The sequence below is a fragment of the Haliotis asinina genome, chromosome 9 (assembly GCF_037392515.1).
Source record: "Haliotis asinina isolate JCU_RB_2024 chromosome 9, JCU_Hal_asi_v2, whole genome shotgun sequence".
NCBI classification, from domain to species: Eukaryota; Metazoa; Mollusca; class Gastropoda; order Lepetellida; family Haliotidae; genus Haliotis; species Haliotis asinina.
Window position 1 is genome coordinate 59,945,897 of NC_090288.1, and position 17,895 is coordinate 59,963,791.

At 38.6% G+C, this 17,895-nt stretch overlaps 1 protein-coding gene across 4 annotated transcripts in view; it reads left to right on the plus strand.

Moving 5' to 3' along the window:
• Positions 1–17,895, plus strand: part of LOC137295703 (6-phosphofructo-2-kinase/fructose-2,6-bisphosphatase-like) — a 106,862-nt gene that overhangs the window by 15,494 nt on the left and 73,473 nt on the right. The window contains exon 1 of one of the 4 annotated variants that reach the window (XM_067827206.1): positions 9,486–9,778. The exons of the other annotated variants lie outside the window; for them this stretch is intronic. Coding sequence (XP_067683307.1) covers positions 9,754–9,778 — 25 coding nt within the window. The 5' untranslated portion in view covers positions 9,486–9,753. Of the gene's footprint in view, positions 1–9,485; positions 9,779–17,895 lie in introns of those variants that run through there. 4 annotated transcript variants of the gene reach the window in all.

Sequence of the window (17,895 nt, forward strand, 5' to 3'; positions counted from 1 at the left end):
CCACTCACACCCTTTATTATGACAAATGGAAGCTGTTTGAGACATACGCCAAGAAGAAAGGTTTCATGGTGATGAAGGCTACATATCCGCAGATAGCAGAATATCTATGTCACCTACGACAGTCCAGAGGTCTGAAAGGTACTACATTATCTACATACTTGGCAGCTCTCAGCTCAGTCGTCACCATGGGAACAGGAACCAAGTTGACTAATGTACCTGAGTTACTTGCCTTGCTACGCTCTTTCAAGTTGGAAGATCACCAGCGTAGATTTAGAGCTCCAGCATGGGATCTGAACATCATACTTCAACATCTCACAAGTGATGCGTACGAGCCGCGTGATCAGACCTCAATTCAACTGCTAACTCAGAAGATGCTGTTTTTAGTCGCCTTGGCTACAGCTGCATGCTCTAGACTTTAACTACACAAGTTTTGATGCAAATAATCATCAGACAGCCCATCTGGGTTTATGATGGGATTTTATTGCGAACAATCAATTGCCAGGTCAAGCAGATAGACAATTTCACATACCAGCATTATCTTCAATATTAGGACCACAGGATACTCACGATTTATCGTTATGTCCAGTGAGAGCCTTGAAGATACACATCGCACGTACTAAGTCTAGAAGGCAATGGTTCAAGCATCTGTTTATCCCTATATCCACTGAGACACCTATGGAAGTATCCCGCAACACTATCTCAGTGTGGATCAGAGCTGTTATGCTGAGGGCGAATAGGCCTATAAAGCAGCAGGATTGGATTCTCCGCGAGCTCCCAACCCTCACGAAGTTAGAGCCTTGGCTTCTGCAATAGTGCTACATGGGAATTGCTCACTATCAACTGTAATGGAGGACTGCTTATGTTTGCCAACCATTATCTATGAGGGGATGTCAATAAGTTTTGCGCCTTGAGCATTTTTCATACCCAGGTGTCACAGCCTATGGTACGACATTGAACCTTGGGGTGTAGCTGATGTGATATAGAAGTTTTGGTATACTACTCTTAGAAGTTATTGAACAGCTCACATTGACAGAAAGAGACCCCCCCTCACGGCAGTTAAAATGAATGAAATAGAGTATAGAGCAGTAATTAAGTTTTTAGTTCTTGAAGGAAACTCGGCGAGGAACATTGAAGAAAGTCAGTTTATGGGAAGTCTTCCCCTTCATCTGCTACCATCAAACGATGGGTCAATGAATTTAAGCATGGTAGAATGGTAGAGAGAGTCTTGAAGATGACCCCCGTCCATGACGCCCAACAACAAGCACTATTCAGGAAAACATTGACAGAGTGCATAGACTTGTGCTGGAAAATTCTCGAATCACACTCCATGAGTTAGAGGAGACCACAGGCATTTCACACAGATCCATTGAGACAATTCTTCATGAACATCTTGTCATGTCTAAGGTGTGTGCAAGATGGGTGCCAAGAATGCTTACAGATGAAATGAAGCAAACAATGGTCACCATAAGCAACTCAATGCTAACCAGATACAACAAGAATCCAGAAGATTTTCACTTTAGGCTAGTAACCTGTGATGAAACCTGGATCCACCACTATGATCCTGAGAGCAAGCAAGAATCCATGGAATGGAAACATGTCACTTCTCCCAGGACCAAAAAGTTCAAAGCCTCCAGATCAGTGCAGAAGGTAATGGCGACAGTCTTCCGGGATAGCAAAGGTGTCATCCACATAGATTACTTACCAAAAGGAAGAACAATGAATGGGGAACATTACGCTAACTTGTTGAGGCAAGTGTGACAGTCAATCTTCTACATCAAGACAATGCTCCAGTACACACCTCTCGCGTTGCAGCCGCTGCTGTCCAGGAATGCCGGTACGAAATCTTGCCGCTTCCCCCCTACTCTCCAGACCAAGTGATTACCATCTCTTCCCAAATCTCAAGAAACACTTGCATGGTCGTAGATTTCAGGATGATAATGAGCTTATTGCAGCTGCTGAGGCTTGGTTTGAGGACCAAACTGGAGCCTTCTACAGAGATGGCATCAGCGCCTGGCAGAAATGATGGAACATGTGTCTTGACTCACAAGGGGACTATGTTGAAAAATAAATGTGGTTCATACCAATATTTTGTGTTTTTCTATGCAAGGCTAAAACTTATTGACATCCCCTCGTATGAGACATAGACACAGAGGACGTCTCTGGCATTCATCAGTTTGGGCCACTTGTCGTTGCTCAGCAACTAACAGTTCCCCGAAGGCATTGACTTCACTCACCCGTTTTATCTCATGACTTGTGGAAGCCAGACACTCTGCAGAGTATAATGGTGGAAAGTCCATGCACGCATCTTAAACAGACTAGCATGAGTGATTAGGACCCTGTACTCATAGATACTTGTACATGAAGAAGGGTCGCAACTAGTCTTGATTTCAATATCTCGACAATTAGTTGCATCAGAAACTAGCAGGACGCTAGTTACTTTCGATGTCACACATTCCAGTCAACAAAATCTTCGGCTGAATACAAGTTCGACTGGATATGATCCCAACCAGAATCTACAGTGAATATTAGAAGAGCAGGACCATATTATCGCCATTACAAGTTCCCGTTTGGGGAGGAAAATTATTGGACGTATTTTGGACAGCCAGCAGAATCCAGTGTGGCCTGACCCACCGCTGTTTCCATCGGATTCTGTAAGCATGACTCAGGATGAGGGAAAATATGTAATATTCTGAATAAAATTGATATTTTATACTTATCCTGCCTCATGACAAAAGCCCTCCAAGCCACCCCACACAGGCACGCTGAATTCCTATATTTGCATGTCGCGCGATATACAAGGAGAAAGTAACAAACATGGCCAGTCACATGACCTAGGCGCATTAAAAGGGAGGCTATACATGGGTGAGTGTATTTTACGTTGGCTTCTTTTTAGAAGGGAACGTCAAGGGATTTCAGGTGTTCCACTACCTTTGTCAGGGAAGAGGCGATAAGCAATTTGCATGAGTCACGATAAGTATAAAATATCAATTTTATTCAGAAAATTACATTATTGTGAAGAGGTGTGAGTCTTGTCAACATGGTTAAAGTCAGGTTTCTGCAAGAGACTTGGTACATGTTGTAGACCAGAGTGACCTGTCAGATCTGTGTTACACTGAAGATAAACTTAGTTTGCACAATGTCATGGTGTAACCCAGTTGTGTTGTGCAGCATAACACTGAAGTCATTTACTCAAGCTGAAGATAAACATTAAATTGTTTTGCCATTATTGTTCACTTAATGTTCAATCCCTTGCTGAAGATAGGTTTAGTCTTAAGTGTTTAATATGATCCATTTAATTTTTTGTGTTATTTTTTCACAATATTTATAAGTTCTGCTTTTTATGATAAAGGGAGTGCTCAATGCATCCATGCACAAATTGAAAACTGATGCATGAATGATAATGCATCTATGCACAAACTGAAAACTGATGCATAAATGATATCTCAACATGTTGTATCCACTATGATTAATATTCTCAAATGTGATATTTTTGGAATGTATGTTCTGCTGTTGCTTTGTACACATTGAGTTAGTGGCAGATGCTAGTCAGGAATGTGTATGGTATTTATGCACCATTTATAAAGCATTCCAATCTAGGGCTAGAATCAACTGATGTCTCAAGTAACCATGGTGATAGTATTGAATGGGGAATTTGTTTTAAGAATAGGTCTTCTGCAATTGACACTGGTCATAGGGGTCAACAAACATGATCAGGTTGTCATACTCGAGGTCAGGCTCCCATTGATGCTTGTGACGTCAATCACTCAGGTATAGACTCCATTATTCATAGACCTCAGTCATGAAGCAGAAATATTGCCTTTAAGTGATTGGTAATAGTGACCCTGTTCCATTTAAACTACTCCTATATTGATTTCACTTTTGGGCAGCAACCAAATGGTGACTTTGTGTTGCACAATTAAAATTGGCTGCTTCAACATTTAACTTTTCAGTTTAAATGAATTGTCTAAAATTTTATATGATTTCAATCAGTAAACTTGAAATATTTTGAAAAGCATTGTTTATTATGAAATCGGATTTGGACTTTTATAATTTCATTGTTCCTTCATGCACTTTTCCTATTTCACTGTTCCAATGAAATGTTTTTTGCTCTTTTGACAATGCATTTCACCCCAGCATTGATGGCTCTTGAACATGATCTCAGAATTCTGGGATTTTGCTCTGTTTGAATCCATTTTGAAAAAAATAATTTGGCTCATTCGTGTCTGTTTGATTGTGACTGATTGATACAAGAGGCATGTGGTACATTCAGAAACACTAGTCATTCACTCATGTTGTGCTTTGTTTGACATCTTTTCAAAACATGACCTCATCAACAGTGTGGCAATGGAGGAAACATTGACGACTTAGCTATCTGTGTTATGCCATGACTTGGAGATACTGGGTTTGAAAACTGGGTTTATATGGACTGGAGTTTGCAGAATGTCTGGTCCTACAAGTAGGATATGAGCTTGGTTGTATTGATTAAGTATGATGAATCCACAAAAGGGAAATATGTAATGAGCCTGAAGGGTATACTACATTTTTCTTATTCTTGTCACAGCAGGTTATGGCTGGTAATTTTTAAGTAAGCAATGATTATTCATTGTGCAGTGGTTTCTCAAGAGATGTTTTCAGTTTCAATATGTCATGATATGAATTCCCTTACTGGGATTAAGAATTTATTAATTCAGGTTTATGTGACTAGTGTAGATATTGCTTTACTCATCTTGAAGAAGTGGGTGACGATTTCATTCTTGTGATAGGTTAGGCAAGCTCAATGACTTGGTCCATGAGTGTCATGCCCCATTTGCATTGATTGATGCTCATGATGTCAATCACTGGCTTGTCTGATTCATAGGGTACAGACTATGCACCATGAAACAGCAATTGATAGTTCCTGTTTTGCTTATTTTTCATTAATAATTAGGAAATAAAGTTTGCTGTACCCCGATGTGTTTTGTAAAAAAGTATAGTCTTGCCCTGAACTATTATAGTAAAGTACGAGGACAGTGGTCCGAGTGCTTTGATGTTATACCATATTCCTACTGCTTTTAACAGATGCAGTATTGAAATACTTCTAAACACTATGAAATGAAAAAAGGCTACCCAAATGTAAATTTCCATTGATTCATTCGTTTGTTCATTCATTTGTTCTTGTAAAAATGTGTTTGATTACCTTTAGATGTGTACTAGGAAGTCCTGTATGTGATTTGCCTGAAGCAGTATAATTCATTTCCTCTAGAGTGGAACTGTCATGTACAATACAAATGACAGGTATTATGACAGGCTTACAACTCCTGTAATTCCATGTGTCACTGGGTACATGTCCACTTTAGTAAGCTTGTAAGCTTAGACCAGAGATATGTGGTCTCTGCTTAGACCTAACATGATGTTACATTTGGGACTTTCTTGGTAAAGAACAAATTCTAGTATTTTTGTCTAGTACTTTTATTCAAAGCAGTACCTAGTTCTAATGCAAAGGCATGGGTTGACAATTAATACAATTCACCAACTTCACCAGTATAATAGTGGGTGTGATTGTTTCTGTGTGTAAAGTCACAGAATGCATGTGAGAAACAATAGACTGCTCAGGCAAGGTGCCAGGTGCTCTGAACACCACCCCACCCTTCCTGCAGTGTAAAGAGCCTGGAGGTGACCGCTGTGATCATGTGATTGCTGTGTGCTTGCTTCCAAACTGGTGGAAGACCTCAATATAACACTGCCAACATATATTATATAACCCTCTGCCAGTCTTTAAACAGCATGTGGGTTGCATGGTTCAATGAGCATATCAGACTCTATTGAATAGGCTGTGAAATCTAGACAAGTCTGAATTGTATAGTAATCAGTCACTGCTCTTGGCTGATGTATATCACACTATTTAGAACTTAAATCCCATTCTCAAAGATAACTACATGAACTTACAGATAAACTTAACTACAATGTAATACATTGCAGAGAGGTCCATGGAAATATTGTTCAGGATGAGCAAAACAGTTTGAAGTCATTGTTTTAAGTGAAACATTCAAAATTGTTTTTTTGTATCCTATAGACCTTTCTTTATTTAAGGTCTACAAAACTGAAAATGATTGTCATAATTTACTCTTACTATAATCATGCATGGCATAATTTTAATCAAGGTTCAAAATTAACATGTGTCCAGTTTGACACAGATAAGTAAAATTCAGACAGCAAGTGACATTTCCATATGAAAGACAACTTGCTGATCAGATATATTGCAACCCTTTTGTACATCATAATCATTGACTAATGAAAACATTCCATATACAGGATCATTAGTGGCACCCAGTAAACCTTTGTTTCTACTGCTGGCATGGAACTGCATTAGTTTGATGGTTTCAGTAGCTCTTCTCACTGCCAGGGATAACTGAAGATTCCCTTTTATTACTCGCCCGTTGAGGATACTGCAGTGTAATATTTTCACTTCAATATTACACTAGTGTAATAACGTATGGCGTCAAAATGGTTCAAAGTTGTGACGTCACAATGCTAATGTTGATGTCGCGATTTTACTAGACCTTGTTTGACTTGAACGCTGAGAGTCCTCACACCGTAGGCAATTTCGCCGCAGTTTCTGTCAATTTATGTTGGCGAGTAATAAACAGAATACTGAACTCGCTTCCGTGAAATACCATTTTCATTAAACTCGTTAAAGATTTAGTATCAAACTCACTTTTGCTCGTCTGATACCAAATCATTAACTCGTTTAATAAAAATGGTGTTACACGGAAGGTCGTTTAGTATCCTCTATTTCTTATTGATGATTCTTAAGAAGATAATCTTTCAGAAAAGCAAATTATGAGAGAAATGACTGTTTATGATTTTAGTTGCTGTATTTGCCTCATGGAAAATGCCCACCAACTTCTAAATCAATGTTAATATATTCTTTATTATTGCCTGTATTATCATGGACGATTACATGCCCATATTTGCTTGTGTTTACAACATTACAACACAAGACAGTCAGAGACTGACAACAAATCAGATCATGATGCAGAATCAGACAGTCAGAGCTCAACAGACAATCAGAACATGATGGAGTATCAAGGCATGATGGACAATCAGAGCAGGACAACCAATCAGAGCATGATGGACAATCAGAGCAGGACAACCAATCAGAGCATGATGGACAATCAGAGCAGGACAACCAATCAGAGCATGATGGACAATCAGAGCAGGACAACCAATCAGAGCATGATGGACAATCAGAGCAGGACAACCAATCAGAGCATGATGGACAATCAGAGCAGGACAACCAATCAGAGCATGATGGACAATCAGAGCGTGATGGACCATCAGAGCATGAAGACAATAAGAGCATGACAACCAATCACAGCATGATAGACAATCAGAGCGCAACTTATCATCAGAAACTGACTGACAATATTTGAGATGTCATGTATATTTTTAGGAACTGATCCTTTTACAGATAACGCATGCAGTTTCAGTAATTTTTATTTTGGCCACATATGGACTAGACATGAAAAAATTCAGTGATGGTCTTCCATGTGAGTTATCTTGTCTGATTGTTACCATGGAATGCTCATTTATTTGACCTTAAATGTTACATAACGTGAGGCCACACTTTTTTCTGAACCTTCTTTATATGTCTGCTGTCTGTGTATGTTTTTTTTTATTACTCGCCCGTTGAAGATACTGCAGTGTAATATTTTCACTTCAGTATTACACTAGTGTAATATCGCTTGACATATGACGTCAAAATGGTTCAAAGTTGTGACGTCACAATGCAAATGTTGATGTCGCAATTTTACTAGACCTTGCTTGACTTGAAAGCTGAGTGTCCTCACGCTATAGGCAATTTCGCCGCAGTTTCTGTCAGTTTATGTTGGCGAGTAATAAACAGAATACTCAACTTGCTTCTGTGAAATACCATTTTCATTAAACTCGCTAAAGATTTAGTATCAAACTCGCTTTTGCTCGTTTGATACCAAATCATTAACTCGTTTAATAAAAATGGTATTACACGGAAGGTCATTTAGTGTCCTCTATTAATGTAAATCATTTTAAATTTGTCAATTTGTTTTCCCCTTCTTTCCTAACATGGCTAAGTGGGTTTGATCGCAGTCGTGTGTTGGTATCTGACTCTAAAATTGTGGATCCTGGATGTGACTCAACCTAATAAAATACCAGAGTTTGTACTTAAAAATGAAACTGTTATTCCAAATATGACTCATAATATTATAGCATAAAGTTTTACTTGAAATTTTGGAATTATTTACAGTCATATGCTTCTGACTAAAATGCAGCTGAAATTATGCCTTAAACCAATAGGAATCCAATCTAAGTAAACTCAGTCTCAATGTTAATCATTACACTGAGTCCCAACAAACCCAAGTATAAGGTCCCGTCAAGTAGTGTAGGAGTGTAACGAATGACACTGAGACCAAGGTTACTAGGACTAGATGGGGATCATACCTTGTTAATCAATGTATCAACCTCTACTCGTGATAGTGGTTTTCAATATAGCCTTGGGAACTGGTTTTGGTAAAAATGTTGAAGACTGCCCATGCAAAGTATAATTGTTTGCATTAAAAATATGATCAACATGGAATCTGTCAGTTAGAAGGTGTTTGATCAGCCAACTGAACAGCAAGACTTAGAATGAATACATCATCTACTGTCAGAGACCAGGAGGGAATCGAGCTGAAACAGCAGCATTGTTGTGGTATAAGTCAGGCTCGACTCATTAAGTTCTGTTGACTTATTTGTGTGGGAAAATAAAAATGTAGACTTGCATACATGCATGCAGATATCAAGGGTTAAATGTAAAAGATGAATTGCATATGTGTTCTGATAGGAATTTATTATTCAGTTAAAAGGGTCACATAATTTTATATCTTACCTTCTTGTTGACATTCCACATCGCAGAGAAAAAGTGTTATTGTCCCTTAAGAGACTGTTTATTATTTATGGCTAGAGGAGAAGAAGTAACAATGATTCTTATGGAGAAACGTGTACAATGTGACTGATACCCCTATAATTTATTTACAAAGTATGTGATTCCCCTGCATGTCTTGTACAAAGTCACACACTTTCTTACCATATTCAGCATCTTAAAATAGATCTGATGCCGTTAAATCATTTTGTTTGTAAACAAACCTGAAAAGGACTTTCCTGAAATGAAATAGCATAAGTAGGTGAAAAATTCCATTTGTTGTCTTGTGGTGTTTCCAAATTCAGTTAAAAAGATTGTTTGTATTTGTTTGAAGGAGTAAGTGTAATGGTTATGACATGTAAAGTTATGACTCCCTGGTGTCATGAGAAGGAGTCATGGACATATTTTTGGGAGTGAATTACACATGTTTTCTACATCCTGTGAAACACTGTTATGATCATGCAGGAATCAGATTGTTTACATACATGGAACTGTGTTCCTTAGCATGCTGAGATTAGCCTACTGTCTGTCCATCAGTGGACCCTGCATTATAGTGAGGCCAGGTGGTATTACAACAAGGTGAGGCAGTGAGCCACAGCAATGACAACTGTCAGTGTGTAGATCTGTATGGATGTTGACTACAGTGGCACACTTGTGCCTCCTGTGTGTTACAGTGCTTCTTGATTGTGCGTGTGCGCAGACAGAACACACGGTGACAGTGTCAGCACTTCACTGCAGCACAGTGGTGATAACCACTAGTGCACCCATCAAACCTTTCACTGTTGATCGGGACCACTAGTTGTTTGTAAACAGTCTCATCAGCACTGGTTCTCACAATGCCAAGTTTCATCAGTGGACAAGGTAATTAGAGGAGCATGGTAAAAATTCATGAATATAATATGTAGATAGCAGTTGAAAATATTCTGTTAAGTTAATTTTTGTCTGTGTTTTTGGTCACACGTACATGAATGCACAAATATGGCTCATAGCAATACAAATGTAACTGATTATGATATTATGACTTGATATTAGATAGGACCCTGAGGATACCAACAGCAAATAGGTTACTCATTAAGATGCTAAATTTATAGGTTATGATGTGATACCTTATGCTTGGATCAGAATTTCGGAAGGAATGTTGAACAAATTTATATTTCATGGTTATTATATGTCTTTTTCACTTCCTCAGGTTATTTTTTGTAAATTGACAAGATTAAATCTTTGACAGCTATTGGTTAGTGAGTGTAGAAATTCTTATTCTCCATATATAAGTGTAAAGAATCAGGAAATATTTTAAATCTCTGCATCGATGAATTATTTGTATTATCAGAAAACTGGATTTGGTGAAATACCCCCACTCACTCACTTACTCAGTCACTCACACTCAGTTACTCTGACCTATGCAGAAACTGGACATTTGGAGACTACTTGTCTGTGACCCTCACAAGGTTAGACATTGCTTCAATATTCACTGGCACTGTGCATGTCATGAAAGTATTTCTTGTTGTGTAAAAGATACCTGTAGTTATAAATAAGTTAACATCATCAACAGCTGTTCACAATGTCATCAAGCAGCATATGGAATGAGGGATGCATCAATAATTATACATTTTCTCTACATATGGTTGTTTTAACAAAAAATTAATTTTTTAGATTCTCAGTTAAATAGGAAATAAAGTATATGTATTAGGGATTTTTGATTTAACCAGCAGTGGTTATAACTAACCTCTGCTTCTGCACAGAATAATTATCAGTGAAAAAAAGTATTGTGTATGCAGTCTCTGTGTTTTGTAGGGGTATTGAAAGAGACTGTCCATGCATGTAAGGTAACATTGCAAAAGCAAATCATGTTATGATTTTTCACTAAACATGGCACATACGGTATCTGGTTGCAGACTTATACATTCATGTTCCAGGTATCCAATTAACACTATTGTTGAACAGTGTTTACTTATACTGGAAAAGGGTAAGACCTCATTTCCATGGAAGATTTCAAACACTACAGCCAATGTGGTATTTTCTTAAATCCAAGTGACTTTTCATTGTTGGGGATTTTTTCAGAATATATTTTTTTAAGTTTTCATCGCAATAACTTTGTCTGGAAAGGAATGATGTACTCAATTCAGGAGCAGATCCTAACATTGAACAGTATTCCTTTAGCAAACTTCACAGTACATAGATTGGACTTGTGTTGGGAGTTCAGACAAATGCATTTTCAAGTTCCAGCTAGGGCGACAGCTTTGAGTGAGATGACAATGACAGTAGTGCTCCTTTCGAAGAATATTGTGAAAACTGTGCAATATGTCTTCACAGGCTTTGGGAATTTGTAAACTGTTGCCTTTTCATATTTTGTAAAGAATAATTCATTGAGCTTTAAATGCAACATGTTTCACATATTTGTTGTCATGAATATATACATATGGAAATTAATTAAGCAACACCAAATTCAAAGACACATAAAAACTTAACAAAGTTTAACGAAGTAATTTTGATGATTGATTATTCAATTTTGATGTATTGACATACAGCATGAGCTTTTCATGGGTTGATATGACGCACGTGAAGCTTGCACAGCGCACGTGCATTGCTTTAACCTCAACTTTCGAAAAATGCACTTTTTCCCTGGGGTGTTTACAAGCGCAGGTTGTCGATTGCATTCGGTTTTTCATTCATTTCAATGTCATGGCACGTAGGAAATTATCAGAGGCCACTCGTTGGCAAATAATCGGCATGAGGAATGCTGGTATGTCTCTAAGACAAATCGGGACTCAAATCGGACGACATCATTCCATAATTTCAAAACTTTTGAAAAAATACCGGGTCACTAATGAAGTTAAAGACCTGCCTAGACCAGGAAGACCCAGGAAGACCACAGTCCGGGAGGACAGAGCTTTACTGAGACTTGTACGGCGCAGGTCCTTCGACTCGAGCTCTCGGTTGAGACAGGAGTGGCTTCCAGGGAGACCCATCTCGAACAGGACTGTTCGGAATCGTCTGAAAGCTGCAGGATACCGGGCAAGGAGGCCAATCAAGCGACCCAGACTGTCTCCAGCCCATAAGGCAGCCCGACTGGCCTGGTGTAATGACCGTTTGCACTGGAACATTGCCTCTTGGAGGAAGGTCCATTTCTCAGATGAGAGCCGGTTCTTGCTGCACATGGTGGACGGTCGTACTCGGGTCTGGAGGCAGAGGAACACAGCAATGGCTCCACGGAACATCCAGGAGACTGTGGCCTTTGGGGGAGGTTCCGTTATGGTATGGGGGTGCATTTCCATGAACTGCAAGTTGGATATCATTACCATCCGTGGCAACCTTAACGGTGTTCGTTACCAACAGGAGGTTCTTGACAGGGCTGTGGTACCTCATCTTGAGAACCATCCTCTGGCAACGAGACCCATATTTATGGACGACAATGCTAGACCTCACAGGGCGCATGCTGTAAATGATTTTTTGCGGCAAAATGCAATTGACAGAATTCCATGGCCTGCCATGAGCCCTGACCTCAACCCCATTGAACATTTGTGGGACTTTATTGGCCGTCGTGTGAGGCAGAGAGACCCACCAGTCCATAATCTCAACGAATTGACGGCTGCCCTGCATGAGGAGTGGAACAGGATCCCCCAGAATCAGATCCGGAGACTCATCCAAGGAATGAGGAGGCGTCTGGAATCGGTGGTGCGTGCGCAGGGAGGACACACTAGATATTGATGAAAGTCGGTGTGCAGACTCTCAGATGACTGTTCTTTCTTTCCATGTGACATTTGTGTTAATACACCTGACAACAACGTCTGTGGATGAATAGTAAATTGTGTCCATTTTTTCATGAATTTAAGACAGTTTTAAGAATTTGGATTTCGTTGCAATAAAGCAAAGTCTTGATACTTTTTCCCTTTAAGTTGTTTGTCAGAGATCGTCTGTTGAATAAAAAAGTGTCAAACTATATCAACCCGGCATATTTTGATTGTCAGAACACTTCAAAGTTGCTCCAATAGAAAAAATTGGGGTGTTGCTTGATTAATTTCCAGGTGTATATATCAAAGTAGGGCCATCTATCAATGTCCTAAATTTGTTGAATCTGCATGTGTACAGTGTAAGTGTTAAAGTCAGTGATTAAATTCATCAGTACAGCATAACTGATCAGTTAGTGATTATATTCAATCTTTTAGTAAATTTGCAAGTGTCAGTAAATTGATATTTGCAAATTGCTGTTTATCAAGAGCTATTTTTAAGTAGCTAATTGCTATTTAGTAATAGGAATTGGTCAATAAATAATTCTATCGGTATCAGTGTAATTGATCAGCCATCTTTTCCTCAGTACAGCAGAATTGATCTGTAAGTCATAATATTAAAAACATACTGTATAACATGTCTGAATCATAACTATAGTGCTTTTCAAATCAGATGATTTCCACCCAGATATGTTTGAGAAAATGTGTATATTTGAGTGTAACAGCACTTTAATCGAGGGTTTGGGGGATCATTTCGAAAGCTGTTCAGTATCTTTCAACAAAATTTGGCAGATACATGAAACAGATCTCAAAGTGATACCCTTTTTTTCACAGATTTTTGGCATTTTTACTTTTCCATTTTCCATGGAACCCATTTGGAGTGTGTTTCAAAATGGAGGTGTGGGCTTTGTTTCAGATATATCAAACAGACCTTGAAGTGATGCTTTTTGCTACTGTCAGGTTTTGGGCATTTATATTTTTCATGATTTCCATGGAAGCAATTTGGATATACTTTAAAAATAACAAGTTAGATTTTAAGAGACTGTTAGAAGATACTGTTGTGGTCAGAGAGGGAAAGATGTTCATGTACGATGCAAGATAGTGCCATGGTCAGAGAGGGATAGATGTAGATGTCTGGTGAAAGATAGTGCCATGGTCAGAGAGGGATAGATGTAGATGTCTGGTGAAAGATGGTGCTATGGTCAGAGAGGGATAGATGTAGATGTCTGGTGAAAGATAGTGCCATGGTCAGACAGGGATAGATGTAGATGTCTGGTGAAAGATGGTGCTATGGTCAGAGAGGGATAGATCTAGATGTCTGGTGAAAGATAGTGCCATGGTCAGAGAGGGATAGATGTAGATGTCTGGTGAAAGATGGTGCTATGGTCAGAGAGGGATAGATGTAGATGTCTGGTGAAAGATAGTGCCATGGTCAGAGAGGGATAGATGTAGATGTCTGGTGAAAGATGGTGCTATGGTCAGAGAGGGATAGATGTAGATGTCTGGTGAAAGATAGTGCCATGGTCAGAGAGGGATAGATGTAGATGTCTGGTGAAAGATGGTGCTATGGTCAGAGAGGGATAGATCTAGATGTCTGGTGAAAGATAGTGCCATGGTCAGAGAGGGATAGATGTAGATGTCTGGTGAAAGATAGTGCCATGGTCAGAGATGGATAGATGTAGATGTCAGGTGAAAGATGGTGCCATGGTCAGAGAGGGATAGATATAGATGTCTGGTGAAAGATGGTGCCATGGTCAGAGATGGATAGATGTAGATGTCTGGTGAAAGATGGTGCCATGGTCAGAGAGGGATAGATGTAGATGTCTGGTGAAAGATAGTGCCATGGTCAGAGAGGGATAGATATAGATGTCTGGTGAAAGATAGTGCCATGGTCAGAGAGGGATAGATGTAGTTGTCTTGTGAAAGATGGTGCTAAGGTCAGAGAGGGATAGATGTAGATGTCTGGTGAAAAATGGTGCCATGGTCAGAGAGGGATAGATACAGATGTCTGGTGAAAGGTAGTGCCATGGTCAGAGAGGGATAGATGTCAACGTCTGGTGAAAGATAGTGCCATCGTCAGAGAGGGATAGATATAGATGTCTGGTGAAAGATAGCGCCATGGTCAGACAGGGATAGATACAGATGTCTGGTGAAAGATGGTGCCTGATGGTCAGAGAGGGATAGATGTCAACGTCTGGTGAAAGATAGTGCCATGGTCAGAGAGGGATAGATATAGATGTCTGGTGAAAGATAGCGCCATGGTCAGAGAGGGATAGATACAGATGTCTGGTGAAAGATGGTGCCTGATGGTCAGAGAGGGATAGATGTCAACGTCTGGTGAAAGATAGTGCCATGGTCAGAGAGGGATAGATATAGATGTCTGGTGAAAGATGAATAGAGCTAAGGTTCTGAAAGGGATATGCATAAGAATAGAACAGTGATACAATATTTGAATATTGCTGCATGAATGAAGGAGGTCTGTTCTTACATGTAAGGAATGCACATGTTACTGATGTGTACAATAAAGAAGATTTTATTTTTTAGATTTCATACTAAATTGGAGTGCAGTGTGCGCTTAGGAATAAGGTTAGGTTGTGAGTATCGTTTTATACCACTTTGATCAATATTCCAGGAATATTATCACAAGGGGCAACAGGATTTGGCTTGAAACATTTACCAAAGTTTGGATTTAAAACCAGGTTCTGACAACACATGTTCCTAACAATGCTTTGACTCACTACAGCTATCTCACTACAGCTGAAATCCTTTTGGTTTCTTGTGCTGAGATTTCAGTGACTGATCTTAGATGTGTAGACATAGTTTTTGTTTTAAGTGATGTGAAACCACTTGCATGGATGCAAGCATTGATATGTACAAATGTGTTTATTACTTATTTCGTTTTTTTTTAATCCAGATACCAAACAACCCTAGAAAAATTTGAAAAATTACAAATACTTATGAATAATTACAGCAATTATTTATATATATCACAAAGTATTTCTTATGCAGTGATGAAGTTCAGTTTGTATACTCAAGACTTAGCCATCCATTAGTTTTGTTCAGGCAATTAACATTGCATGCAATACAGTGATTACTTCTCCCTTACTGTAACCCAGATGCTTGGTGGTATATGCCTACATGTTATTTGTCATCATTCACTGATTGTCAGGTAATGAATTTGTAACAGCTACAATTACTGTTAACACCACTCAGATTATGTAACAAAGATTCCCATTTGGCTTTTCCCATGTCTGCATTATAAATTAAGGTCTTTTGTGTCAATTGTATTACATATTATGTAATATGTGCATGGAAGTGCAGCAAGTCAGGAATTACCACCTAAGTTTAATAAACTAATATTGACCAAAGGATTAACTGATAACACCACAATGATTGATTTGTTGCATTTATCTTGGATACCTGACTTGTCTATAGGCAGTGTTTATGTATGAAGATTTGCTGTCTGTACTGACTACACCCTGTCTGGATCAGTGCCTCTAAGTGCTCATCATGCTGAAGGTCTGGGTTAGATTCCACATATGGGTACAATTGCCGGTGTCCCCTGACATGACATTGCTGGAATTGTGCTGAAAGTGACATAGAACCAAACTCACTCACTCACTCAACAAAATGTGGAAGGTGCTGTTTATTAACACTTCTTGCATCCTGCTACTCCCATGATGATACTTTCATTACAGAATGTTAATTACAAAAGTGCCCATATTGGAGGAATTGTCTCAGAGTTAGGCCTGATTATTTAGTGAGCACCAGGAAATGACACTTCCCATGCTGTCATGCGGTCAACAAGTTAATATCAATATGAGTAAGTCTGGAGGACAAACTGTCAGTGTTGTCAGGAGATAACTCAATGTTGAACTTCTTGATGTTTGTTGTATTAGCACTGAAGGTATTACCAGTTTTTAATTGTGGTTTGTTATAAAACATTGTCCAAAAACTAGAGCTGACTGGCTCAGACTTGTCCTTCCAAGTGTCACTAATCAGAGTGAGTGAGTTAGTTTTTACATTGCAGTGTACTGACACTGAGGTCGGAACATTCATGACATACTGAATATTATTTAGCGTGATAAACCACACTATTTTCTCTCTTCATCTGTCTTAATACACTTGCATGGTGAAACAATATGAGGCAGGTTAAATATCATTCTACAAAAATAACAAAGGAAAAGGATTTCAATGCAAATTCTCAAATGTAGACTTTTGCAAATTTTAGAGTTTATTTTTGTTGTGAAATGACTTCAAGATGGGTAGGTGCTCATGTAGAACACGTCCACTAAAATCATCTTCTTCCTCTCCCAGTGGTATCACAGAGGAAAGCTTTGGAGGTTAGAGGCCATGTCAGGGCACAAGGCCTTCAAAGGATGCCAGGTTAAGTGCCTTTTAATGCACTTTGTCAGATAGTTTATCATTTTAGGTAAAAGGGATCCGTTACAAATATGACCAAAAAAACCACAAACAATTCGACTTTCTTGCCACTAGATGTGAAAGCAAACAAATAAAGGACAAGGTATGATAGAGGCCCTTATTGGCCCACAACATGTCATGATTATCAAAATTTTACAACACGATAATTTTAGCATAAAAGGAGCTAAAATAATTGTTGAAGTTACCTCCAATTGCATTTTTATGTTTTTAGTGTTGTTAGTTTTCTTCTTTGAAGACCTCAAAGTTAACATATTTTACAATATCTTCTAGAAACCTACATTTTCTGATTTTCAGAGTGATAGAAAAGTGTGAGCAAAAGCGTGACCCATCCCAATTTTTTCACCACATATGAAGAGAGTAACTTAGAATGCACACCTAAAAAATTGTGTTGGGTCACGCTTTTGCTCACATCAAAATCTTTAAAAAAGTACATTTTTTCGGTTTATGAAATTGCCCCATACAACATCTAAAAAAATAAACATGGACATAAACTAACATCTTTAAAAACAATCCATCACATTTACACATCTGTGCCATGATACATTATATTTTGAATGGTTTTGTGCTCTAAAATACACATATCAAACATCACTATTAAAATTTTCAATATCATAAGGCACTCACAAGGCTGATTTATGAGAGGTAAACATTGGTGTTTGGTTGTTGGTCTCTGCTAGAAAAGTAAGAAGATGTCTGAAGATTTTCAAAATATGATCAAGCAGCACTGTAAAGGTGAGAATCTTTGTTATTATGTAAGAATTTGATCAAGTTTTTCTATCATCTGTGTATCAAACAACTTTGAGTTAC